General features: G+C 38.5%; 1 protein-coding gene across 1 annotated transcript in view; it reads left to right on the top strand.

Annotated features, from left to right (window-relative positions):
• MYOZ2 (myozenin 2) overlaps window positions 1-19,087 on the top strand; it is a 30,877-nt gene extending 11,790 nt beyond the window's left edge. The window contains exons 4-6 of the mRNA XM_084757828.1: window positions 7,574-7,703; window positions 8,778-8,961; window positions 18,686-19,087. Coding sequence (XP_084613954.1) covers window positions 7,574-7,703; window positions 8,778-8,961; window positions 18,686-18,920 — 549 coding nt within the window. The 3' untranslated portion in view covers window positions 18,921-19,087. The remainder of the gene's footprint in view (window positions 1-7,573; window positions 7,704-8,777; window positions 8,962-18,685) is intronic.
• The last annotated feature ends 8,257 nt before the right edge of the window (window positions 19,088-27,344 follow it).

Below are 27,344 nucleotides of genomic sequence, written 5' to 3'. Positions count from 1 at the left end.
GGAAGGAAGGGAAAAAGAAGGAGTTGGTGAAGTAAACATTCGTGATAAATTAAATCTATAAGTCATTGTAAGTGCATACTGAGCTGTTTGCATTTCTAAAATCTTCAGGGGAAAGTGTTCTGTTAAAGGCAGTTCTCCCAGTCAAGAGTACACCAATTGATTACCTAATACCAAATGGTCAGTCCTGAAAATATAATATAATAACGTTATACAGACTGAGAAGGTTGGGTTTATGTATTGAAGAATACATATAAATATATGTGTATGTATATATGATGTATGTAACTACAATTAATGAAAACAGAAGCCATGAGTTTGAAAGAGCAAAGTGGGGTACATGAGAGGCTTTGGAGGGAGGAAAGGGAAGGGGGAAATTATGTGATTATATTGTAATCTCAAAAATAAAAGAAACAGTTTAAAACTAAAAGAGAAAAAGAAAGTACACATTTGCAAATGTACCAAGACATTTTTTTCCCCTCACAAAACAGTTCAATTTGTCATGATTTTATTTTGTTTTGGGTTTTTGTTGTTGTTGTTGTTTTGAGATAGGGTTTCTCTGTGTAGCCTTAGATGTCCTCGTCTTGCAGTGGAGACCAGGCTGGCCTCGAACTCACAGCGATTTGCCTGTCTCTGCCTCCCAAATGCAGGGATTAAAGGCGTGCGCCACTACACCTGGCTTGTCATGATTTTAGAATGCCGCATTTTATTACTCTCCAAAATACATTCACTATTATATCAAAATTAAAACTCTTGATTTAAAAAAAAAAGCAATTCTTAAGTAAGACTAAACAATCTGTATTGGGAATATTAATACACAGTTATTATTTTCGTTTAAAAAGCAATTTCTTCATATTTGTTATGACATTTACAACAAACCTTATTTTTTGTCATTTTGGTAAGAAATCATGTAATGTGTACTGCATACATGTTTTTAACTTGCAAGCTTCTTTATGGATCTGTTTGCATTTATTTATTTATTCATTTTACATTGTGGTGGTAGCCCCAGCCCTCCTCACCTCCCAATCCTACCCTCCCTTCCTCTCCCCCATTCCCCCTATTCCTCAGAAAAGGGGAGCACCCCTACGCACTTACCCCAGCTCATCCAGTTGCATCAGGACTGACCACATCCTCTTCCCCTGTGGACGGCCAAGGCAGTCCCACCAGGGAGAAATAATAGAAAAGCTAGTAAGACAGTCCATCCCAGAGACAGCCCCTGCTCCCCTTACTAGAGGACCCACACAAAGCCTGAGCTGCCCATCAGCTACATCTTTGTAGGGGGCCTATATCCAATCCATGCAAGGTCCTTGGCTGGTGCCTCAGTCTCAGCAGGCACCTCTGAGCCACAGTCAGTTGACTCTATCGGTCTTCTTATGAAGCTCCTGTCACCTCCACGTCCTTTTCTCCTTCTCCCCACTTTTCCACTAGATTCCCTATGCTTTGCCCAGTGTTTGCCTGTGAATCTCAGCATCTGTTTCGAGGCACTGCTGGGTGGAGCCTCTAAGAGGCCAAGTCGGCTAGGTTCCTGTCTGCAAGCATAGCAGAGTTAATGTCAGGGGTTGGCTCTCTCCCGTGGGGTGTGTCTTGGGTTGGGCCAGGCATTAGTTAGACATTCCCTCAGTCTCTGCTCTATCTGCTCTATCTTTATCCCCACACATCTTGAAGGCAGGGTGATTTTTGAGTCAATATTTTTGTGGGTCAGTTGGTGTTCCCCTCCTTCTACTAGGAGACTGGTCTACTTAGAGGTGTCCTCTTCACTCTCTATGTCCCCTGATGCTAGGAGTCTCTGCTAGAGTCCCTCTCATGTCCCACCACCACCAGGAGCCCTGACTTAGGTCTCCAGCTGGTCCTAGAGATGCATCCACCCACAGTCTCTCTTTTCTCTACAGGATTTTTGTCTTCCTACATGCCCCCTCCCATGCTCTAACTAAAAGGCAGAAGGAGAGAATCCAAATTATCAAATCTGAAATGAAAGGGAGGACATAATGACAGACACTGAGGAAATATAAAGAATCATTAGGTCTTACTTCAAAAGCCTGTATTCCACAAAATTGGAAAATCTAGAAGAAATAGATAGTTTTCTTGATAGGTTTCACTTACCAAAGTTAAATCAAGATCAGGTAAACAGTTTAAAGAGTCTTATAACCCTTAATGAAATTGAAGTAGTCATTAAAAGTCTCCCACCAGAAACAGCCCAGGGCCAGATGGTTTTAGTGCAGAATTCTAGCTCACATTCAAAGAAGAGCTAATATCAATACTCCTCAAACTATCCCACAAAATAGAAACAGAAGGAAAATGGCCAAACTCATTCTATGAATCCACAGTCACCATGATACCTAAACAACACAAAGACTCAAACAAAAAAGAGAATTTCAGACCAATTTCACTCATGAACATTGATGCAAAAACACTCAATAAAATACTCACAAACTGAATCTAAGAACACATCAAATAAACCATCCACCATGATCAGATAGGCTTCATCCCAGGGATGCAGGGATGGTTCAATATATGGAAATGAGGCTCACTAAACCAGACCCACCACATAAACAAGCTGAAAGAAAAAAATCACATGATCATCTCATTAGACGCAGAAAAAGCCTTTGACAAAATATAACATCCCTTCATGACGAATATCTTGAAGAGATGAGGGATGCAAGGGACATACGTAAACATAATAAAGGCTATATACAGCAAGCCGATACCCAGCATCAAATTAAGGGGAGAGAAACTCAAAGCAATTCCACTAAAATCAGGGACAAAACAAAGCTGCCCACTCTCTCTGTATCTCTTCAACATAATACATGAAGTTCTAGCTAGAGCAATAAGACAACAAAAGGAGATCAAGGGGTTCCATATTGGAAAGGAAGGTGTCAAAGTATCGCTATTTACAGATGATATGATAGTATACATAGTGACCCCCCCAAAAAAAAAACCACCAGAGAACTCCTAAAGCTGTTAACTTGCATGTTTTTAGCCTACCAGATACTATTCTGATTTTATTTTCTTTATAGTTAGCCTCACTAAACCAGACACCATATTTTCACTTGTCTTTTCTGCCTGACAGGAAGTACAGAAGATGAACACTGTAATTTAAGGCTTACGCCACAGTCCGTCATCACCTGCTCATCATAAGGCTTTGTGTGTACACTAAGCAATGATAATAGAAGTCTTGGGCCCTTCCTGCTAGTGACTAACCAAAAGAGTTGATGTTCCTGCTCACTGTAAGCCTCAGGAGATGCTTCCAGCAGGCTGGACTCAAGATTCCTAAAATGAATGTGGGTAGAATCCATAGGTAACATTCATTGCACAGACACCTTCCAGAAACTCAACAAAAGGCGATCCTTTATCCATTATGCTTTGGACATTCTCACATTGATTTCAACAGCCTTTCAATGTATAATTGAAATTGAAGTTAATAAATACTAATAAAGTAAATTGAGTAAAAATACTTGAGGTAGATATTAAGTTCACAATGTAAAACCTTAAAACATGTATGGAAAAGCTTTATATTTAGCAATTATTGAAAATAGCCTTTAAGACTTTTTTTTGAGACAGTTTCACTGTGCAGTCCTGGCTGTCCTGGAACTCACTGTGTAGAGAAGACTGGCTTCAAGCTCACATAGATCTACCTATATCTGCTTCATGAGTGCTGAGGTTAAGGATGCCACTATGCCTGGCTAAAAATAGTCTTTATGTATAACTACATAAAAAAATTAATGTTGCCTAGCTAGACTTAACTCACAATGGCATCAATGTGGTAACAAAAAATCTATTTGACAAGGACAAATAAGAAAGGTCATAAAAGCATGGCACAGATGTTAGTTGAAGTGTTGAGATGATACAGATGTGGCGGCATTTTGGGTACATTATATTTGAAAGAAGAGGAAAACTGAAGGTAAACATAGAGAATCTAGGATTTGGCTTGATAATAAACAGAGGAAAGTCATTCCAAGTAGATGACGCAACAGTAGTAAAATAATGAACAGCAAAGAACAAAGACCTTGGACGATTAGAGCTTAGAAATGTGCTGGTACATGTAAGAGGTAAGTCCAATATCTTAGTGGCTGAACATGAGTTCGAATGGTATTCAACATGACGTAAGGAAGAAATTCTAATGGTTGGAGTCATGTCATACCTAGAAGCATCAGTGTTCCAACTGACTGAAAAAGAAGTAGATGATGGGAAATGAGCAGAAGGCAGATGTCTATATGATAAAAAATGAGGAAGTTTGGTGGACTGAGCAGTCAAATGATGATGATGATGATGATGATGATGATGATGATGATAGTTATGGCAAACAGAAATTAGCTGGACTTGATGATTTATTCACTAAAAATTCAGCAAATGCTCATAGAATACATCATTTATATAAAGCTTTTTAAAAAACAAGTATTCAAATTAGACTCAGAGCAAGCATGTATACATGTAAAGATGGCCATATGTGTGAGGGACATAGAGCACATTTTCTGGTTCTATGTGTGAGCGGCATAGAGTGCTTTTTCTGGTTCTATGTGTGCGGGACATTGAATGCTTTTTCTGGTTGAAGAGCTCTCTGGAACTTCGAGAGCTAGTCCTCAGGGAGGATACTTCCAGGTCAATCCACCCCTAAACCTCCAAGTCTTGTGTCTGATATGTGTAGTGTCTTCACCCCTGCTACTACTTTCTCTGCATTTTGTGAGAGACAACCAAGAGCAACACCAATAGCTTGTTTTGCAGTTCTTTTGGACTCTCCTGGCCTACAACTCAAAATGAAATGTCACACACCTGGCACTGGAGGTTCTGTTAAATGATCCAAAACGTTTGGGAGAAGCATTGTCACCTCAGGTGGCATAATTTCATTTAAACTATATATATAATATATGTAAAATACATATTATAATTTCAGGCAAACATAAAATAATATTATTTCTTGTGGCTTTCCAAATATTCTTTATTTGTCCCTCCTCTCTTCCTCACCCTCTCCATGGTCCTCTCCATTGCCCAGCTAAAGGCTGCCTTCCTCTGCCTTCCCTGTTTACCTGTTAATAACACCTAGATCCTTCTATTGTCCCCCTCTAGACTTCCTCCCACATGCCTCCTGGTCCCTTTTAACTGTCCTAGCGTCTGAGGTTATTCCGGGTTTTATGCTCACATCTAAAGATGCAGAGCTAGGATCCACCAATAAGAGACACCATGCGGTGTTGTTACCTCGCTCAGTATAATGTTTTGTAATTCCATTAGCTATCTGCAAATATCATGATTTAGTTTTTCTTTACAGCCAAATATGTCATTGTGTATATGTGCACTGCCAAGATCAGTTGAAAAGCATTGATCGATTGATCAAGTGGGGAGGAAACCCACAAAGTGGAAATCTTTGCCAGATATCCATCTGAAATAGGATAAAGATCCTGAATATATAAAGAAATCAAAATAGTCAAGACCCAGTTAAAAATGGGTCTGGACATAGAGTTTTCAAAAGAACAAATCAAAACATCTAAGATACATCTTTGAAAGTGTTCAACAGTCTTAGAAATCATGGAAATGCAAATTAAAAATACTTTGAAATTTCATCCTAACCGAGTCCCAATAGCTAAGATCAAGAAAATAACTGATAACACGTGATGATGAGGCTGTGGGAAAAAGGGACACTTATTCACAGTTAGTGGATTGCTGCCACTATGACCATTATTATGAAGAATTCTCAGCAAGCTAAAAATAGAACTGCCATATGACCCAGCTGTACCCCTCCTTGTCCTATGCCCAAAGGACTGACTCAACAAGTACTTTCTTTCTGATCTATTCACAACAGCTAGGAAAATGGAAACAAAGTAAAATCTTTTAAATGTGTTAATTTTTTTTGCTATAGATTAAATCCTAAATTATGAGACTACAACAAATTCATTTAAAACTTAAAGGAAAAGTCTCTCTTTTTAGAATTTCATTTTCTTAAAAAAAATAACATTCTTTATATTAAGTCTATGTACCTAAATATGTGTAGTTTTCTGTTTGTGGACATGTGATGTATGACAGCTGTTTAAATGTTATATAATTTGAATTTTCTATATTCTAATGACTCTAAAGCTTAGCTATAAAACACAATGTTAGTATAACAAACCGTCATAAAATGTGATGTTAATATAATAAACTATCAGCCAAAGAGGGCCATTGAAACATTGCAGGCGATCAGTTGCCCTCTAGAACTTGACAGTAAGATCCTATTGCTGAAGACGCCATATGCTTGAGCCATACAGAACATGGGCAAACCTAGCTGGTACTCAACTGGAAGCCTCATTCCTACTGGCTAGCTTTCATAATGCTGAAAGGTGCCACACAAGCTCACTGGAGAGAGAGAGAGAGAAGTCAACATCAATCACAGCCAGCTGTGAACCTTGCAAATTATATTAATGACCGGCCTAGCAAGACATATCCATTGATGCACTGGAGGCAGAATTTTATGGGAGTAACCAATCACTTCTTCAACTGGGTTTAAGACTTACTTCAAGGGATGGAACCTACATAAGATACTGCCAATAGAGTTATGAACTTGTGGTTACAAATGCCCTAGGGGAAAGTCTATTACTATATTCTGCTAAAAGACATAGCATTAAAATTATTCCTATAATATGGCTATAGCCATAAATCAGTGCACTGCTCAACTTTCATCAAAGAAGCTTCTTCTTGCAGTAGATAGCAATTAACATAGAGACTTCAACTGATCAACATGCAGAGAATAAAAGACTTCAGAGAGCTCGGCCCTACATGGGGCATCTATATCACACACCTCTTCTCAAGGCTCAGGAACCATTGCGGACAAGCGGGTGGAAAGAGTCTAACAGCCAGGGGTAGTAACAGTGTTTGCCAGGCACAGCAAGGCAGATGCACATACGAACTCACAGATGTTGTGACAGCTTGTACAAGACCCGAGCAAGCTCAAGCAGACAAACCCCAGCATGGAAGAGGGGAGGTGGGCATGAGGTCCCCACCCTAGCTTGAGCTCTTGGTATTTGATTGCTGCTGAGAGAGGGCAAGTCAGTTTTCTTTTAGTAGTGTGACACCTGGTCAGCCACACTCCAGGGCAGGCCCCACACTCAGGAGTAGTTGGCCAGCACATACTGGACTCAATGGGAGAAGGGGGGACATGAAATCTAATAAAGTTGGAAAGGATCTTGGCGGAGTTTGGGAAAGGAGTTAGATACGAGCAAGACACATAGGATAAAATTCTCAAAGAATTAATAAAAACATTAAAGAAATCTCTAGGTCAAATGCTTGGTCAATATGCTTTGTTTTATTATGTTGGTAAAGATTTTTAAAGTAAACATATTTCTCAGTGATGTTATGAACAGAAATAAAATAAATTGAGAGGAAGGTCTACAGTGCCTTGCACAAAGTAATAATTTGTTGTTGTTGCTGTTCAGTGAATTAGAGACTGACTTACACAAAAGTTTTCATCGAACTGCTCAACTCTATTACCATGTAAGTTACTGAGTTCCTGAGAAACAATATGGTGGCATGTTTACTTTCTCAACACACAAATGACAGCGTACATTGCTATTACTGTGCCTAATAGTTTAAACTTACTTTTAAACAACTACAGCATAAAATTGCTATGCAGAATGGGAAAATTGATGGAAGCAACCTGGAAGGTGGTTCACAACAAGCCCCCTCTACTCCTCCCAACACCCCAGATCCACGAAGCCCCCCAAATCCAGAGAACATTGCACCAGGTAACTAATCACCTTCAAATGGAACAGTAGAATTCCTATGTACTCAAAAGATTCTACTCCTTTGAAGTTTCATTAAACAGTATTTAAACAATATAGCTTTTCTCATTAAATATATTTTTCATAAGATTATGATAAATGTAATGTTTAAGTTTGAAATAGTCATGTGAAATATTTACAAATGTTGTATGTTGTTTCAGATAATACATGGTATTCCTTTTAAACCTCTTATTTATATGAGGTGTGTGTGTGTGCGTGTGTATCTTCTGCAGAGTGCATATGGAAGTCAGAACACAGCCTTTAATAGTCATTTTTATTGGTTTCTGATCTCTGAAAGGGCTCTATATATAGTCTGTGAAACATATATTTGGTCAGGTGTGGGTGACTCACTACTTTAATCCTAGCACTCTGGAGTCCCATGCCAACCTGTGCTACTTAGTTCTTTTCTCAAAAGAAACAGACAATATCAATAACAACAAAACCCACAAGCGAAAGCACAGGGCTCTTTAGTTTATTTTAAAAGAAAATCCTATTCAGTTAATATTATTTAGAAACATTATTACGTAATGAGAGAGAATATCTTTATGAAATTTTACATTAATTAATTACTAATATTTCAACATTTTAAGCTAGGTAGTTAGTGTATGTGTGAAGAATTCCACAGCAATAAGGCTACAGTGGGTACTCAGCTCCTTTTTAAAAAATTATTATTTTTTTAGTCTAATATAAAATAACAAAAAGACATATTTAAAAATAATAGTTTTACTTAAATAAATGTAAATTATAGTCAAGGGAAAATAACATGATTTGGAAAAGAAAGTCATTAAAGCAAACATCATGATGATGATGATGATGATGATGATGATGATGATGATAATGTGTCTTCTTTTCTAATTTTCTTGATCTCAAAAAGAGATTTTAAATGTCTCCACCATCAGTTTGTTGCTTTCTGGTGACTCCTTAGAAGGGTTCTTCAAAAACTTACCCCAGCAAGAAACACGGAACGCAGGAAGGTGTGAGCTGGCATTCAGTAACTGAAGAGCACTCTGTTCACTCACTTTTGCTCTGTTTGCAAAGGGTACTCTGGACCACTGAAGGAAATTCCTCCTGAAAGATTTAACACAACGGCAGTTCCGAAGTACTACCAGTCCCCCTGGGAGCAGGCCATTGGCGGCAATCCTGAGCTCCTGGAGGCTTTGTACCCAAAACTCTTCCAGCCCGAAGGAAAGACAGAACTGCCTGATTACAGGAGCTTTAACAGGTAACTCGGTTATCCAGGGTGACTCGGTGGGTATGTGAGACCAAGATGTTCTCACCACCATGCAGGGAGTCAAATCGTCTGTAGAAAACTATCTTTGATCCTAAGAAAATAACCCAAGTAGAAACCTAACCAACTGCTAAGTCTTAGTAGACATTCAATTTTTTGTACTATTACTAATACTCTAAAAGTTTTAACTAGTTAATTCATCGGGGTCAGTATGAAGAATTTTATAAAATGACTTTTTAAGCATTTATTTCTATATTTGTATTTCTCCATTTTGTTTGTGTGGTGGGGAGGGCAGCACACATGCTACATATGTGCTCATGCAGAGATCAGAGGAGTCCCTGCAGGGTCTGTCCTTGCCTTCTACCATGTAAGTCCCAGGGATGAAACTCAGGACATCACAGAACTGCAATGGCCTTTACCTGACGTGCCATCTTGCTGGCACAATAGTTTGTTTTGTTTTGTTTTTTTTAAGTGGTTGAAAAGCTATAAAGATAGTCAACTATCTTGAAGAACAAAATCTCAATTTTTTAAAAGGAAATTTTAGAACCTAAACCCAGTATTTGTTGCCTCTTTCCTGGGGGCGGTGCTCACTAGGAAAACATAAAAGGTTGCCAGGCTAAGCGAAACTGAGCAGTTTGGAGGATGGAAAGAGAAGGACCAGACTAGCATTTTCCATTAGGAAGCCCTGTATCTCCTCCAGGCTCCCAGCCAGAAACAGTAAGCAAACAGTAGACCAGCCTTCAGCACACTCCGTGTGGCTCCAACCAGCAGGTTCAACCTGGGCAAATGCCACCTGCTCTCAGCCACACAGCTGCCAGGACAGAAGTCAGCCCTTTCAGATGACACGATTTTAGACTCAAATCATCTCTATGACTGTTTAGTTTCTGCCAGCTTTTTATGATGATAAAACACACAGTATAAATTGACAACTTTAACCATTTTTTTAAAAGGCATATGTGTTTTACTTTATGTGGATGAGTGGTTTTACCCAAATGTGTGTATTGCACAGCATGTGTACATGGTACCCACAGAGGTCAGAAGAGGGTAAGAGGTCCCCCGGAACTAGAGTTACAGATGATTGTGTGCCACGTGTCAATGCTGGAAACCTAGTCACCTGCAAGAGCAGGGCGTGCTCTTACCTGTTCAGCCATCTACCAACCTCACATTTAGTCATGCTAAGGTACTGGCCAATAGTGTTAACTACATTCACAGCATCTGTAACAATCCCCACCTTCTCCAAGACCAACATTCTTGTATCCATATTAGTCAATGATTTTTTTCTTTTTTCTTTTTTTGCTCCTCTTCCCTAGTTTCTTACAACCTCCACTGCACTTTCTGTCATTACAATTTTTACTACTCTAAATATTTTTGTAAGTGAAATCATATAGTGTTTTGGCTTTTTAGACCAGCTTAATATAATGTCCTCTAGCCTAAATTTTGCTACAAAACTCAAATTATTGACTACTTCCAGGGGCAAGATGGTTTATGACTGGGCAACGATACACATAGTGCTGTAAAGTATTCCTAATGTGCATGGCTATTCCATGGTAGTTTGTTGTATCTGTGTTATGGAAGTTTAACCTGTTTTTCTGCACATGTATCATACTGAGAAACAGAGATGTGTTTAGCTTAATAGATGAACTTAGTGACATTAGGTAGAACTGAAGAGAGCACTGTGATATGACACAGGGCAATGTTCTAGCTGAAACACAGAAGACAAAGAAAAGAACCAAATAGCAAAGAAAGCAGAGGACACACGTGCAGCAGCCATGCCAGTCTATGGGGACAGGACCTGGGAGGACAGAGAGAGAATCCACATGGACAGACTAATGGGCAAGCCCTTTTCACACATGGCAGAAGCCTCAAGAAACACTGCACAAGCTGAGAAGAGTGAGCAACACAGGAGCGTGGTTTGGAGGCCCAGGATTAAAGATTCCCTTCAAAGAAGTAAAAGCAAGCTCATTTCTGAAGTGAAACAATAGAAATCATGAAAGAACACCTGAAATCATGGTATAACCACCGAACTATAATTCTACATCCTCTGAGACTATTCTTTAAACGTCAAAGTTAAATAGACAATTTTCCGGACACGGATATTTGTTGACCCCTATTAGACAATGCGACAGGAAGAATAGAGTTGTTATTATTCACCGAGGGTTTGATTGCACCCACAAACATTCAAAAGGACAGATCACCAGAATTAAAAAGTGAATGTGGCAGAAGTACAGACTACAAAGTCAGCATAAAAGACACCAGGAACAAAACACTAAAAAATAAAGAATGCTAATAATATTTATGGCCTGCAACCTATAGTTTGGATGTGCTTCTTTGTATATGTGTATATTTTTATTTTTAATTTTTATTTTAAAATTCTCAGATGGACAAAGTAACCTCAATAATTATCTCTACCTGTATAAATTCAATGGGGCAAAACCCCTTTATTAAATCAGTCAGAATATAGTCCAGTCATTCAAAAGAGAAGTTCAAATAATTTTCAAGTATAAAATGGGTTCTTTCACCATTGTAGGCCAACCCAATTTATTTTTTCAAACTATTAATGATCTTAAGAATATAATTCAACAAAAAATTTAGTTCCTCGACTATCATGCGCACATGTTTCAAAAGCAAAATGCAGTAAGTGTTGCTTTTCTCTTACATTTACTAAATTATTCAACGTGTTATTACATTGAGGTGTTATTCTGGTATAACTTTCTCATTATTGTAAAACAAATGGGAAAGGCGCATGGAGAGTGAGGGAGAGGGAGGGAGGGTGGGAGAGAGAGAGAGAGAGAGAGAGAGAGAGAAGAGAGAGGAGAGAGAGAAAAGAGAGAGGAGAGAGGGAGGGAGAGAGAGAGGGAGAGAGAGAAAGGAGAGAGAGAAGAGAGAGCAGAGAGGGAGAGAGAGAGAGAGAGATTTCTTTCCATGTATCTCATGTTCTCACAAGAAGTAAACTACTACAGTTTAGCGACCCCATGTTCTTGAGCATAGTCATTAGATAGTAACAAGGGGAAGACGCAGGCTGATAACTCTCGGTGCTGATAATGCTTGAAGGAAACTTGACTCCCAAGGATAACTACAATCCCCAAATGACCAAGATCTGAACACAACCTTTTGTTCTTATATTCCTTTGCTATGCACTCAAACTTCATGCTACATCCGAGGAACACATGAGAAATAAACCGAGGGCAAGGAATTTCCTGGTTTTACTTCAAATTGCTGCATGATCTTGTGCACAACATTTAACTTAATTTTCTCATCTGTAAGACATATTTTATGATTAGAGGGCAGTTAAACATAGAACATTGATTTCTACTTCGTAGAATAATTTATCTTTAATCTTATGCAAGGATTTTACTTTGCAGAAGAAATTAACAATTATTATGAGTATATTATACAGCCAGTGCTATTTACTTTTACAAATGTAATCCATGAGAGTAAACAAAAAAAGCACCAACCCACGAATCTGAAAGGTGCAGGCTTATTATTCACCAGAGAGGTGACAGAATATGAAAGCCATTTTAACTCAGACATATTTCTGCAAAGTTAGTATTATGGACATTGTAGAGATCTGATTACATTCAAGAGAAGACTTCAAGTTTTTCCACTGCAAATTTTTGCTCCACTAACTTGGATCAAAGCTTGAAAGTATCTCCGTGGACCTACAACACCTCACAGGAGGTTTCCCACCTTCATTTATGCCAAGAGGGCAATAGAGGCCAAGTCAACAGGATGTGGTCTCAGAGGTGCCAGAGAGAACAAAACTGTTTTCCAGGCAGCAGCCTCCCCTGGACCTGCAGTGGGAGCTAAGAGATGGATGCAGGAACAGAACGGATATTATCCTTTACAAGGCAAGAAAACTACTCACAGTTTCATGGGAAAAAATAAAATGCAACTGGTTAAAAGGAAAGAAAACAGCACTTTTTTTTTTTCAGAAATAAAAAAGGCATTTTAAATGGCAAATTTTATTCCTGGAATAATTATGAGATCACTTGAACAAATTCAGCTCTCTTGTTTGTGCTCTCTCTCTCTCTCTCTCTCTCCCTCTCCCTCTCCCTCTCCCTCTCCCTCTCCCTGTGTGTGTGTGTGTGTGTGTGTGTGTGTGTGTGTGTGTGTGTGTGTGTGTGTGTGTATGTGTCCCTAGCCTTGCACACACAAGGCATGGGCACCACTGCTGAGCTCTGTCTCCATACCAAGACTTCTTGATGTGTGTGTTTAAATGGTGCTCTTCTCCTGAGCTAAGTTCTACAATGCTATAAGTACTGTGCTTTATTTTCTTCATGGCTCTTCTCATTATGTCCACTATGGTCAGTCCATTCTTTTCCTGTGAGTCTCCCTCTCGATAATGCAGACACCAGTGCAAAGTTATGTGACCTTCTCCTAATTTTCACCATGACTTCAGCATTTATAATGGTACCTGGAACCTAGTAGACATTCACTAAACATCTATGTTGAATAATGAATTGATCTTATATAATCAATTTTTGGGAAGTCTTGAATGTTAAGTAATTTATCTTGGAGAAATGAGCCTCAGTGTGTGAGTCATAACTCTTTCGGGAGGGTCAAGCCAGGGGTTGCCAAAGAGCATCGGCAAACTCAGATATTTACATTATGACTTGTAACAGTAGCAAAATTACAGTTATGAAGCAACAATGAAGGTAATGTTATGGTTGGAGGTCACCACAACATGAGGAACTGTATTAAAGGGTCTCAGAATTAGGAAGGTTGAGAACCACTGTCTCAGAGGAAGATGGAGTTTTACGCTAGCCAGTCCAACTCAAGAACTGCACCTATCCCATAGCTCTATTTTAGTTCTTGTCTGCTGCTCTATAATTTTTGTGTTTACTTTTAGTTTATGTGGTGGTCTGGGAAGGAGACATACTACTTTAACTTTTTTCTTTTGTTTTTGGTTTTGTCACATGCATATATTCACATTATTATTAATTATTAAGTTCCAGAACAAAACCATAAGTCCTGACTGTCACCTATACACAGGAGGATAAAAATATGCCCTTTTTATTTCTCATGCTTATAACTTGCTCTCAGGGAATGTTGGTTAATTTAGCCTCCATATCAAATGTTTACTTCTCTAGAGTATTAGTATTTTAAGGTAGATAAGGTTGTTTTGTTTTGTTTTGTTTTGAAGAATAGTATCTTCTCTTGGTCATTAACCCACATGATCATATTTTAAATTGCTCTTTATCATTACAGCCTGTGCTTTTCCATGCTACTGCATAACTTCGGTTGATTATTTACCCACTAGTTTGCTGGAGTGTGCTTAAGTAACTCTCTTAGAAAGGAGACACTAATCCAATCCCAAGCTGTCTATGATTGGTGTTTTAGCTTAGCTTTTCCTCTTCAATAATCATTGTTTCACTTACTATCTTGTTATCCAGTGTTTTGAAAACAAGATTAAAGCTAGAATAATTCAGCTTACTCTCCTTTCTCCTTCTCCCCTCACTCTTCTACACTGATCTTTACATTTAAGGAAATTAAAATTCTAACAAGAATGTTAGAAAATCTCTCTCTCTCTCTCTCTCTCTCTCTCTCTCTCTCTCTCTCTCTCTCTCTCTCTCTCTCTCCCTCTTCCCCTCTCTCCCCTCCTCCTCCTCCTCCTCCTCTTATGCAAGCCAACTCATCTACAGCCCTCCTCAGTGGAGTGACTCTTTTTGGCTTACAGCCTCTTCTTACTTCAGGAAGGTTACAGTCTATCAGTCATTGGCTCTGATAATGATCTCAATGCTGTTTTATTCCGCCGGAAGCTTGAATATCCTCAGTACTGACTCACATTTATTTTACCTGATGTATTGTCTACATCCTGTACATTCTGGGAGAGTCTTCTCACATAATTCAGTATAGTATGCCTTTGCTACAAGGAAAAAAAGTTAACTAACTTCTGAAGAGATTACAGCTTCTTTGAGAGTAATGATCATGGCATTGGTTTCTATTTACATTCTTCTAGCACATCCTGAGATTTTTCATAATTGCTATTTGGTATTCTTATTGGTCGATTAAGATAATATGTGATAATGGAGGCACCTGGTTTTACTAGAAAAAATATAGCAGAGAACTTTAAAAGTGGAACATTGATATTATCTCTATGAATATACACATATTAAGCAGTTGGGAAATAACCCAGTGATGGGAATGTAGCTTGGAGGCAAGGCATCTGTCAGATTACATAAAATCCTGAGCTTGACCCTAAACACAACAAAATTAAAAACCACAAAATCTTGAATCCACACATAAGGAAAAACCCAAGTCACATATGTGAATAAAGATAACAGATTAATAAATCGGGGCTCTACTTAATTAATACAGGCTCAGTGTTAGGAACTCACTGTTATTAGATTATTATAAAACAACAAATATTGAAGACTTACAAAACTTATGGTAAAAAAACAAACTACCTAACAAAACATGGTGAACAGAGTGTCCAGTGAATATTTTAGAGCAAGATTTTATTTTAGAAGTTTGACACAGTGTTTTCAAATCAATATATAAAACTTCAAGTGTTTCTGAACTAAGAAATATTTTAAAAATATTTTATATACTCTATATAATAGTTTTAAAAGAATAGGATAAGTATAGGGAAAATTTAAAACAACAAAATATTCCTTAGTCTGGGGTTATGTTTAAGTGGCTGTGTATTTGTGAAGCATGTGTGTGACCTTGGATTAAAACCTAAACCCCTCTCCAAGAAAAAAATAAAAAATAAAAAAATAAAAGTTTTCTCATACCACTAAAGATATTTTAGCCCAAAATGTGGCCATGAAACCCTTTCATTTCCTAACTTCGGAGGCTGCATTAGCATTGACCCAAGCGTGAAATGCTGCAGGTCGCATGCCACCTCCAGCAGGTGAGTGCTGTTTCCAGAGTGTTTCTGAGTTGAATGTCCATCTAAATGGCCAACGTAGTAGAAGACGAGATCCTGTGAAGTCAGACGAGTGACAAGTGGCCAACAGCCGCTCCTGACAAAACAGCTTCCTGGACACTACAGTGCATGCAGTGAGACGACAGGAAGAACCCTGGCTGTAGCATTCCTTCCAGCAGACTGCCACAATTAGTGAAACAACTCAAAATTAGTGAGTTAAGTTTGTAACGTCCACAGGAATACTACTGCTCTGTCATTTCACTAATAGAAGGCAAACATACTGTACTTAAAATACCCAGGGAAGGGAGCAGAGCGAGAGAGCTACAAAGAAAAACAAACCCCATTCAGGTCTATTTCAGCAACGCTCCCCCATTGCACTGGAAAACATGAAAGGTTTGCTCACTCCTATTGTCCAGATGTTTGCGGGGATCTTCCGGCAGGATGAACTATGCAAGCGTATTGTAATAGGTTACAACACACATCAAGAGAACTTCGACCCTTCTGGAATTCGGTAAGGTAACATAAGACAAACAAACCAATACATAAATATAAGGTGGATTGCACAGTCTGTGAAAACACATTCCCAAGGCAGGGAAATCTTCAAGAAGCTATGACTTTAAACTCAAAGAGTCTTTAGAATGTACTAGTTTGAGCAAGAGAACTCCAGAGAAAGACGGAAGGATCTGAGTAGAAGCAACGTGACATTGAGAATAAACAGGAAGGGCAAGCAGTGTCCCACTTGGCAAGAACAGAATGTACCTGAAGGTGTACAGGACAAACACAGCGTGACTGTCTTCATACTAGGATGTCCAGCCACGCCCTTGCACACATGCTAATCATCCATTGTTCATCATCTTTATCTGATTTGTGAGAAAACACTAGCACTCTGCCTCCACAACAGACCTTCAGTCCACTGGGTCTTCCATATTCACAGGCAACACCTGGAATCCAAACCATAATTTTTTGCCAGTTACCTATCTTGACCTCTTATAGTCTGTTCACATGGCAACTAGAATTCCCTTTACATAGTTTAATCAGGTCACAGCACTCCCCTCCAATTGTTTCCCTTCATTCTCACAGGAAATCCACTTTTAAGAAAGTTTCTCTCTCTCTCTCTCTCTCTCTCTCTCTCTCTCTCTCTCTCTCTCTCTCTCTCTCTCTGTCTCTGTCTCTCTGTGTGTGTCTCTGTCTCTCTGTCTCTGTCTCTGTCTGTCTGTCTGTCTGTCTGTCTGTCTGTCTCTCTCTCTCTCTCTCTCTCTCTCTCTCTCTCTCTGTGCGTGTGTGTGTGTGTGTGTGTGTGTGTGTGTGTGTGTGTGTGTGTGTGTGTGTGTATGACATGCAGAAGCCAGAAGAGGCCTTTGTATCCCCTGGACCTGATGTTACAAGTGGCTGTGTGCTACAGGATACAGGGGCTAGGAACTAAACTCTAGTCTTCTGAAGGAACAGTAAGCACTCTTAACCACTGGGGCCTCTCTTTCTCCTTAGACAAAGCCCCACACAATCTGCCTGCAGCCTTTCTTGCCTCTATGTGCTGATCTAGAGAAACAGGTCTTCTTCCTTTCCTGAACTTTCCAAAACCTTTTTTTTTTTTTTTTTTTTTTTTTTTTTTTTTTTTTTTTTGGTTTTTCGAGACAGGGTTTCTCTCTGTAGCCTTGGCTGTCTTGGAGTCCCTTTGTAGACCAGGCTGGCCTCGAACTCACAAAGATCCACCTGCCTCTGCCTCCCAAGTGCTGGGATTAAAGGCATGCGCCACCGTGCCCAGCATAATCTTATCTGCCTTTGATTAGTCTTTCTAGTGAACATGCTGTTGCTCCTTAGCCAAATTCTCATGGCTAGCTAACCTCTCACCTTCAGAAGGCAGTTTAAATGGCATCTTTCTCCCAGAGAAATACTCATGATGATTCAAACTAAAGTAACTAAACACTGAGTTACTCACAATATCATCCTATTTAAATCTACTGCAGAGCTCATCACCATTAGCTGTTTTCTCGTGTTCATTTTTTTTTACTACATGAGAACTGAACGTATACCACCTTCCTTTAGGACTGTGCCTGACGCTAAATGAGAAAATGGTGGCTAAGATTAAACAAACTAGAAATTCCTGTGAGATCCTGAATGCAATAGCAGGGGTTGGATTTTTATCCAGAAATAAATGGGGAAATTTTGAAAAAAAAATTGTTTATTTGGGGATTATGTTTTGTTTACAATTTCTTCCTTCCTTTTCCTCTTTTCAAATGCTCCCATATACTCCTTCCTACTGTCCTTCAGATGCATGGTCTTTTCTTGTTGTTGTTTTGTTGTTGTTGTTTTAGTAAATTTTGAAGATTTTAAGATGCAGATAGAAATATGCACAAGATACTCTTTCTTAACTTCAAAGAGTTTGGAATCCACAGATGACCTCATATAAACGATAATCTTAAAAATAGACAAGAACAGTAAAAATTACCATATCCTACATACAAATGGTTAATAGAAACGACCCATACCACAGGAATTTGATGAAGGATGTGGGCTGGCATAGTTGGAGACAAGATAAAACTGAAATGCCACAGGCATTAGACACAACAAAACAGCAAAAGCACAGAGGCAAGACTTGTTTGTAATGATTCATGAATCCGATTTGTCAAAATACAATTACACGCTAAGTGGCTTTACAGCAATGCGTCCTTTGTGTTACTATCAATGCCTGGACCTTCAATGAAAATGCTCGATTCAGAGACTCCCCAAACTGAAAAACATTAGTTGAAGACCATAACAACAGGTCCATAAAATTATGAGATTGTTTGCACTTTATGACAAATAAAACTGAATGTTAATTATTATTTTCCTCTCTTTTGAATTCCACAGAGTTGCCACTCCATTTGGAGGTTTTGAAAAAGCATCAAAAATGGTTAAATTCAAAGTTCCGGATTTTGAACTACTACTGCTAACAGATCCCAGGTTCCTGGCCTTTACCAATCCTCTCTCGGGCAGACGGTCCTTTAATAGAACTCCAAAGGGATGGATATCTGAGAATATTCCTGTAGTGATAACAACTGAACCTACAGAAGACACCACTGTACCCGAGTCAGATGACCTGTAAAAAGAAAGCTGGGCATGCCATAGAATGCTCTGCATATAGAAGCTGCTGGAATTCTACTTACTGGCAAAGCCATTTAGGTTCTTCATTACTGTAATCACTTAATAGCTATTAAGTAAATTTAATTTTATGGCACTTAATTTGAGTTGAACAATTAAATTCTTATTTTAAAAAACTTTTAAGGAACTTGTATTCATTCATAGCTTTATTTTCCAAATTCAATTTCCAGTTCTAAACAATCTGGCCTTTTCGTTGTGAGGTTCAGACGGAAAAGTAACTGACAAAAGTTTTCTTTGTCTCAGTGAGTTATTCCAGAATATTTGCATCAACTCTAGAATCAAAGTTTACAGGAAGATGTGTAGGGTCATTCAGAATTTTATTCTGAGGGATGAGAATTACGTGAGGTGACCTAGATATGTTATTGCTGAAAATGAGACTAGATACTTACTGCCTGGTATCATGGCAACACAGCACGTCTGTTTATGTCTCCTCCTTAACTGTTAGTAGAATTATAAATGCCTATGTATTTTTTTATTTGTTACTTCACATATTTACAAACTCCCATGGTCAGATAGTGTAGGAACTGGCAATTGCACCCACAGAGAAAAAGAAAAATAATCTGTGTTACCATATAGACCGAGCTGGCCCTAAACTCAAGAGATCCAGCTGCCTCTGCCTCCCAAGTGCTGGGATTTGAGGTGTGCACCACCACAGACAGTGGAGAAAAATTTAGATGTTAATAAAAATAGACTCTCCAGAAGTAATGCCAAACTATTATGTTTATACATATAATCATTGCATAGAATACAAACAATTTAAGTCATATCTTATATTTACTCATTTTATTTATAAGTTTTTATGTTTATTCATTTGAAAATAACTACATTGGCATCCATGATAAATTATCAGGCTTCTACCATATCCTATTCTTGTTCAGCTTAGTCATAAAAATCGAGTCATGTTCTCTTAAGCACTTTGTGTTTTCTTATAATTATTTAGTCAGATTTTAATGGAACTGAGAAATTATCATATTACTCTAATAATGTCCCATTTTCTAATTCATATGATCATAGACATTTTTCTGTCCACCCTGAAAGTACAGCAATTAGCTGTGTCAATTATAAAGCGCTATTCCCTAATCTATAAGCATCTTTCAAATAGGAGGATCTTACATGATTTCTTTTCTTAATATCATGTAGAAAATGAAGAAACAACCCTCTGTTCACCATTATGTCTCTTCCATTCCTGGAAATGTCTATGAGTTAATGCTCAGCTGACACCTTCGGAAATGCCAAAATTTCACTCTGGTTGCTACGCAATTTAAAACTCAAAAGGAATTTTGAATGGGTTTTTCACTGACCAGAAAAACAGCTGAATCTTTCAGAGTCTAGAGAATAATGATAGTCTCTTTAGAAGAGCAGAAAGACTGTGGTATTTTCCACAGAATTTATAAATGTGAAATATAGAGAAAAAACCTATCAAAATAAAAACAAAAAGACAAAAATAACATTTTTTATGAACTATTGAATATCAGGCTATATGCATGGCTTCATAAAAACAACTGTGTGTTTTAGTAATTACCCCGTATGACAGATATTATAAATGATCTCAACTTTATGAAAGACACATCCTCGGATAGCTAATATGGCCTCTTAGTGAACCGTACTCATAAGAGACAGAACTGGGTGACACTAGCCCTAAAAGATACACTCTAAGAGAACATTTGTCATTTGTCTCAGATAAAAGAGCAAACGACCTTATTATATTTAAATAATTAACTGTTCTGTTAGAGTTAAGCCGTTACTATTTCATCTTTATCATTTCATTATATTTAGCCAACTATGATATTGAGGTCATTTTGTATCATTCCATTTAGATGTCTTTTTTAACTTCCATTATTTTAATTTTGGTCAATTATACTGATAAAATGAGTAAATTTTGTGTCCAAAGACATATTATAAGGAGTTGAACTTTCCAAGTGTGTTAGAAGCTGGACTATTACAACATGCAGCATGCATATTACATTTGAAATAGGAGAAACACAGAGGTTTACCAGTTTAAACCTGCTCCTCTCTGGCCAGTGCACTTTACTCCCTCTGGATCTGCATGATCTCCCTTTTCATCCTACGCTATGGAAAAGATGAATAAATGAGGAAAGGAATGTGAAACAGCCAAAAAGAAATCATCTATTGTAGCGATGCATCGGAACTATTCTTTCGAAAGGAAATGTTTAGATGAAACTCTTCCAATTTTCATTACATTGTTCAATTGAATTTGGTGCTATTAAATGGTACCTGTTTTATTTAGGTCAATTTCCTTTCCTTGGTAGAGCTGATCAGCTGGTCACCTGATCTTAGACAATAACCAGAACTGACTAATAACTGTCTAGTCAATCAAAAGATTATTCTTAGCTTTTAATTCCAAATTTTAGCTAATTATTTCTCTAAGTTAGTATTTAATTCCTTGAGAATTCCATACAATGTACTTTGCTTATATTCATCTTCCCAGATCCTCTTCACTCACCTTCCTATCCACACAACTTTATACACATACACACACACACACACACACACACACACACACACACACACTTGTCCAGTTTTGTGTTGGCCAACTACTCCTGGGTGTGGGGCTTGCCCAGGAGTATGGTCGACCAGATGTCACACCATTAAAGAAAACTGACTTTTTCTTTCTCATTAATATCCAAATGCCAAGACCTCCTTAGCTAGGAGTGGGATTTCCTGCTTATCTCCCCTCTCCCATGCTGGGGTTTTGTCTAGGACAGGTCTGCTCAGGTCTTGTACAAGCTATCACAAGTACTGTGAGTTTATATATGCATCTGCCCTGCCGTGTATGGAAAATACTGGTTCCTTGAAGCCATCCACTAACATTTGGCTGTTACAATCTTTTACCACCTCATCCACAATGATCCCTGAGCCTTGAGAGGAGGGCGACGATAATAGTTGTCCCAGGAGGGCTCACCAGTCTGAAGTCTTTTATCCTCTGCATGATGATCAATCGTGCATAGACCAATCTCTATGCTAATTGCCATCTACTGCAAGAAGAAGCTTCTCTGATGAGGGTTGAAGGATGCACTGGTCTATGGGTATACCAAGTTTAAAAGCTAACATCCACATACGAGAGAAAACATTTGATGCTTGTCTTTCTGGCTCACGGCAACCATACTCAGGATGATTGCTTCCACTTCTACCCATTTGCCTACAAATTTCATTTTTTCTTAAAAGCTGAATAATAATCTATTGTATGAAAACACCACATCTTCGCTACCCACTCTTCAGTTGGTGGACACCGAGGATGTTTCTACTCCCTGGCTAATTGTGACGAGATGGCATCTGAACATGTATGAGCAAAGTCTGTAGTAAGGTCCGCTGGTTATATACCCAGAGTGCTATAACTTGTCCTTGCAGATCTATTTCCCCTCTCTTTGAGGAACCTCCACGCTGATTTCCATAGTGGTTGCTCCAGTTTGCACTCCCTGCAGCACTCACGGAGTTAGTACTTTCCGTCTCTGATGCAACACGTGAAAGGACACGGCAATTAAATATGTTGGTCAAAATGACCATTTATTGGATCTAGTTAAGGTTTAATTTTTCTACGTAAATCCATTGAGAAATATTTTCGGTAGCCTGGAAACAGGGAGCCAATTAAAAGTCTAACTCGGAGCGGAAGGTCCAGTCGTGAATATGCAAAGGACGCGGAGGGCTTTTCAGCCAGGGCACAGCTGTACAGCTGTATTAGTCTGGGATTCGCCCCCTACCCCTCCTCTGCTTATGTAAGATAGGAACTGCATGACATCATCGCAGGTCCTCATCTGTAACTCTTGTGTCTGACGCCTGGGAAAACACAGCGTTAAATAAGCCTTTTCTTATTTAAAAAAAAATGCTTTTGTTGGTCTTTGTCCTTCTGCAGGACAAAAAGACAGTTTGCTTTCCTTGAGAGGTGGAATGTAGGCTTCTGGCAATAGAACAAGCAAGAAGAATCCATTCCAATCTAAGTGACCAAAACACTTGGCAAGAATTCAAAAGAACTGTTTTAGAACTATAAAGCTTCTTCAAAACCTACGCGACAGATTTAGAAATTTAAAATGGTGTAGTGTTTTCACTCACTAAAATGAAATGTTCCTAGATTTCTAAAGTGTGCGTTTCTATTTGGATTCTTATGTTAAGTGAGATATCCTGACCTCTCAATCCAATATAACTTTAAAAGTAAAATTCAGTACATGGAGACAAAGGTTGATGAGAAAATTATTGTTAAGAGTTTATAAAGCTGTCAAGGTGGCTCACACCTGTAATCCTAGCACTGTAGAGGCTGAGGCAAGAAGATCAGAAGTTCAAGGTCATCTTTGGCGACAATGAATTTGAGGCCAGCTTAAGCTACAGGAGACCCTCGTTCAGTAAACAAAACAACAAACAAGTGAGTTCACAGCTCAGACCCAAATAAGAATAGTGACCATTCTGTAGTTTGAAATTCAAGACCATTTCATTAGTAACTTGGCAGAAGTTCTAGGAAATAGCACTGGAAAAACCAGGGGGAAGAAAAGATCAATTCAATTCCATTCTATATTTCTAAGTATATGTGTCTGTGTGTGTGTGTGTGTGTGTGTGTGAGAGAGAGAGAGAGAGAGAGAGAGAGAGAGAGAGAGAGAGAGAGAGAGAGAGAGAGTTCTCTCTTCCCATCATATGAGTTCTGATGAATGACTCCGGTCCCCGCTGAGCCATATCGATGCCTCAGTCAATATTTTAAAACTACTGATTAAAGAATTAGCATAGAAACCACACCTTACTAGCAAATTAAACATGAAAGAAGTGGAAAGTTGAGCCACAATGAAGTATGATGAAAAGAAATACAATTTTATCTGTAAACAGAAATTCCTGCACTCTTATAGTATCTGGAGCTTTTCCCTCATCCTTTTTGATATAACTGTATTCCACACACACATTGGCTTGATGTGCACTGCCACATAATTAGACACTATCATCCTGTTCTCATTATCACAAATAACACATGCGTGGTTGTGCTTAAAACCATCATATCTAGGGTAAGTTTACATGCTGATCCGTCACAATAAGACTCTATTACACAGTGCTGTAAGCACAATGTCATAGCCTGACATTTAAGTGCTCTCTTGTTAGCACAGCAAAAGGATACAAATAATTTAATGCAGAAATAAAAAAAAAACTATGCTGATGGGTTAATGTCGTCATCTTGATGGGCTCTATAACCACCTAGGAGGCAAGCCCCTGGACATGTCTGAGATAAACTTTCCACACTGGTTTAGCTGGGTCGGAAGACCTACCCAGATTTCAGAAGCACCATTCTAGGGGCTGAGGACCTAGACTTATCTAGGAAGTAAGGGGAACGACAGCTGAGCGCCAACATTCAACTCTCTCTGCTTCCTGATTGTGGATGTCATGTGACCATCCTCCTCATGGTCCCGCCACTATGAGGAGGAACCATGTCCCCCGATGAGCAAAGAGAAACCCTTCCTTCCATCAATCACTTTTTGTCAGCTCTTTTGTCACAGCGATGAGAAAGGTAACGTACACAACTAGGCTATTATTTTGCCACGTGTAGCCATAATATTGGACCATTCCTGGTTTAATAGAATCATGGAAGTCTAGAATTAGATGCTACCTTGAAATAGTCTACAGCAATCTTACTTCTAGGATGGAAACAAGGTAAGTTAAGAATCTACTCATGAGTTTCAAACTAGGCCTGAAGCCTCTGACTTTGGAAGTAACGGTCCTTCCACTGTCATACTCTCTTTCCTGTTTCACCAGTGAACACAATCATCACCCAGTTACAATCCATGTCTCCTACCGACGTGCTGCAAATGACTATGTGTGAGTATTGAACAGGTATCAGCTTATCCACAGCAAACTTGGAAACCATAGAAAAACCAAACCGAAAGTTTAATGTTAGTAAAATATGGACCCAGAAGGTTAAGTCCGTTATTGTAATGCTAGGAAGTTTCAGTTTTATCAGTAAAATCAGTAACAGGATGATATCAAACTGCTGTGGTGTGCATGTGACTTTAGCGTGTCCCACATAGGCACCATGCTAGAGTCTTGGTCCCCACTGTGTCTGTGTTAAGGTGGCAGAACTTTAAGAGATGGTGCCAAGGGAAGGGTGAATAGGACTTTAGGAGTTCCTCCCTGAAATGGGACTAATGTAGTTTTCATATGATGTCAGTTAGTTCCAGAGAAAGGAGCAAGCCTGGGGCCTGAAGCTTTATGGTCCTCGACCATGTGATCTCCTGTAGCCTGTTCCCACAATTATTGTCCATGAATCCAGGGCATGAACACTGGGTGCTGCCTGATGTTTACCTTTGGATTCCAAGACTATAAGATAAACAAACATTCCCCCTATAAAATACCTAACCTCAAATATTTTGTTCTGCAAATGTAGAAGATGGATCAACACGTGAACCTCAGTGAGTATTTTTCAAGCTGGATAGGAATAAATTTCTATTCTATATTATTTTTTAAATGTAACATTGCTTTGGTTAATAAAAATCTGTTGATCTGTGCCTTTCAAACTATTAATGTTTTGTAAAGGAGTCTGCATCTCAGTTTGGTTGGTTATAATGACATCTTTTTAAAATGGAGTTGAATATTAGGATAAATCTCTAATAGTCAAGATATTAATCTACAAAATTCTGGGCTCATTTTTCAGCATGTTTGTGTATAATGAATGACAAATGAAGAAGTCTGTACATCCTAGGTTGTAGTGTAAAATGTCTGAAGTCTTTTAGTAAGAAGCTCTTCGAGTTTTGGATGCCAATTTTGTTTTTAGTAACTTAGTGTCTAGTTCATTAACATTATACTAATTTGATAATTAATAACATAAGGGAATTTGACCCAGAAATGTCAGAATGTAATTGGAAACAAAAATCTATAGAAAGCTTTTTAATCAGAAAACATACATTTTGAAATGTACAGAAGAATGCAGGGTGAGCAGCCGGTTCATGCTTCTTCTCGGGTTTAGAATTCAAGTTTCCGGCTGTTTCACAGGAATACCAGAGATTCAGGAACACAAGCAATTAAGAATTATAAGCAATTAAGAATTACCGAAAGTTGCCAGGCAATGGCGGCACAGGCCTTTGATCCCAGCACTTGGGGAGCAGAGGCAGGCAGGTCTCTGAGTTCAAGGCCAGCCTGGTCTACAGAGCTAGTTCCGGGACAGTCAAGGCTGCACAGAGAAACCCTGTCTAGAAAAGCAAACAACAACAGAAAGAATTTACAGATAGCTGAGTGAGAAAGTGCATGCCTTTAATCCCAGCACAAAGAAGCAGGTCTCTGTGTTTTTGAGGCCACCATAGTGTATATAGTGAGTTCCAGGAGATAAACTGTGTCTCAATAAATACATACATGCATACATAAGTACATATATATATATATATATATATATATATATATATATATATATACACATATATATATATAAATCATGATAAACTCAGCCCTCTAGTAAATTTCTTCCATTAGACATATTTATAACTCTCTGAAATACCTATTACTGAATATTTTCCAATGATTTTATTACTTCGCTAAAAACTAAGAATTTTTTTCCTCCTTGTGTCTTGAATTTCAACAAGGAAGTTCAACTTGGAAACAGCGGCGCCCTGAATATTTTTGTCATCTTTACAAAGAACTACACTCTCCAGGGCAACTTCCTTTGTAGCTGGTATTCCAGCCAGTGTGCTCTGAGCAAAATACGCTGTGTTATTTTTCTATTTTATTTCTTCAGGAACTTTTAAAATAAGTCAGTTCAAGATTTGCATCATATGTGTGTGTGTGTGTTTGTACACGCATGCATACACATGCATGTAGCTATATGTGTACCTTCTATGTGCCTTTTTATAGGTTACCAAGAAGTGGGAAAGTGTTTGGCAAATCTCCAAATGTCATAGTATTTTAAATTTTAATTTTGAAGCTTATTTTTATAAATTAAAAAATTTAACTAAAATATAATTACGTCATTTACCCCTTCTCTTACCACTCTCCAGCCCTACCCATATCAATGGCTTCTTTTTTTTATTGTTGTTAAACACACACACACACACACACACACAGACACACATGCAAATGCAGCCTGCTAAGTCTGTTTAATATTGCTTGTGTGTATCTGATTTTAATTATGACCTCTTTGTAAAGAATAACCAGTTACAGAGCTCTACCCTGGAAAAACTGATTCCCCCCCCCCCCCAGCAGTCATTAGTTGCCTGTAGCTCTTTGTCTAACAGTTGGGTCCTGTGAAAGTTCCCTCTCTCATGTCAGCAGGTCGATTGGTGGGATTCCTGCTCAGGTCTTGTTTAGGCAGTGATGTTGTTAAGGTGTCATGAGCCTGGCTTCCCTGTCATTTCTGGGAGACACAATCTCAGCAGATGAGTTGGTCCTCCTGATC

The sequence above is a fragment of the Acomys minous genome, assembly GCF_964271855.1.
Source record: "Acomys minous genome assembly, chromosome: 14".
In the NCBI taxonomy this organism is placed as follows: domain Eukaryota; kingdom Metazoa; phylum Chordata; class Mammalia; order Rodentia; family Muridae; genus Acomys; species Acomys minous.
The sequence above is the reverse complement of the archived record's forward strand: the minus strand, read 5'-3'. Positions and strand labels throughout refer to the sequence as shown.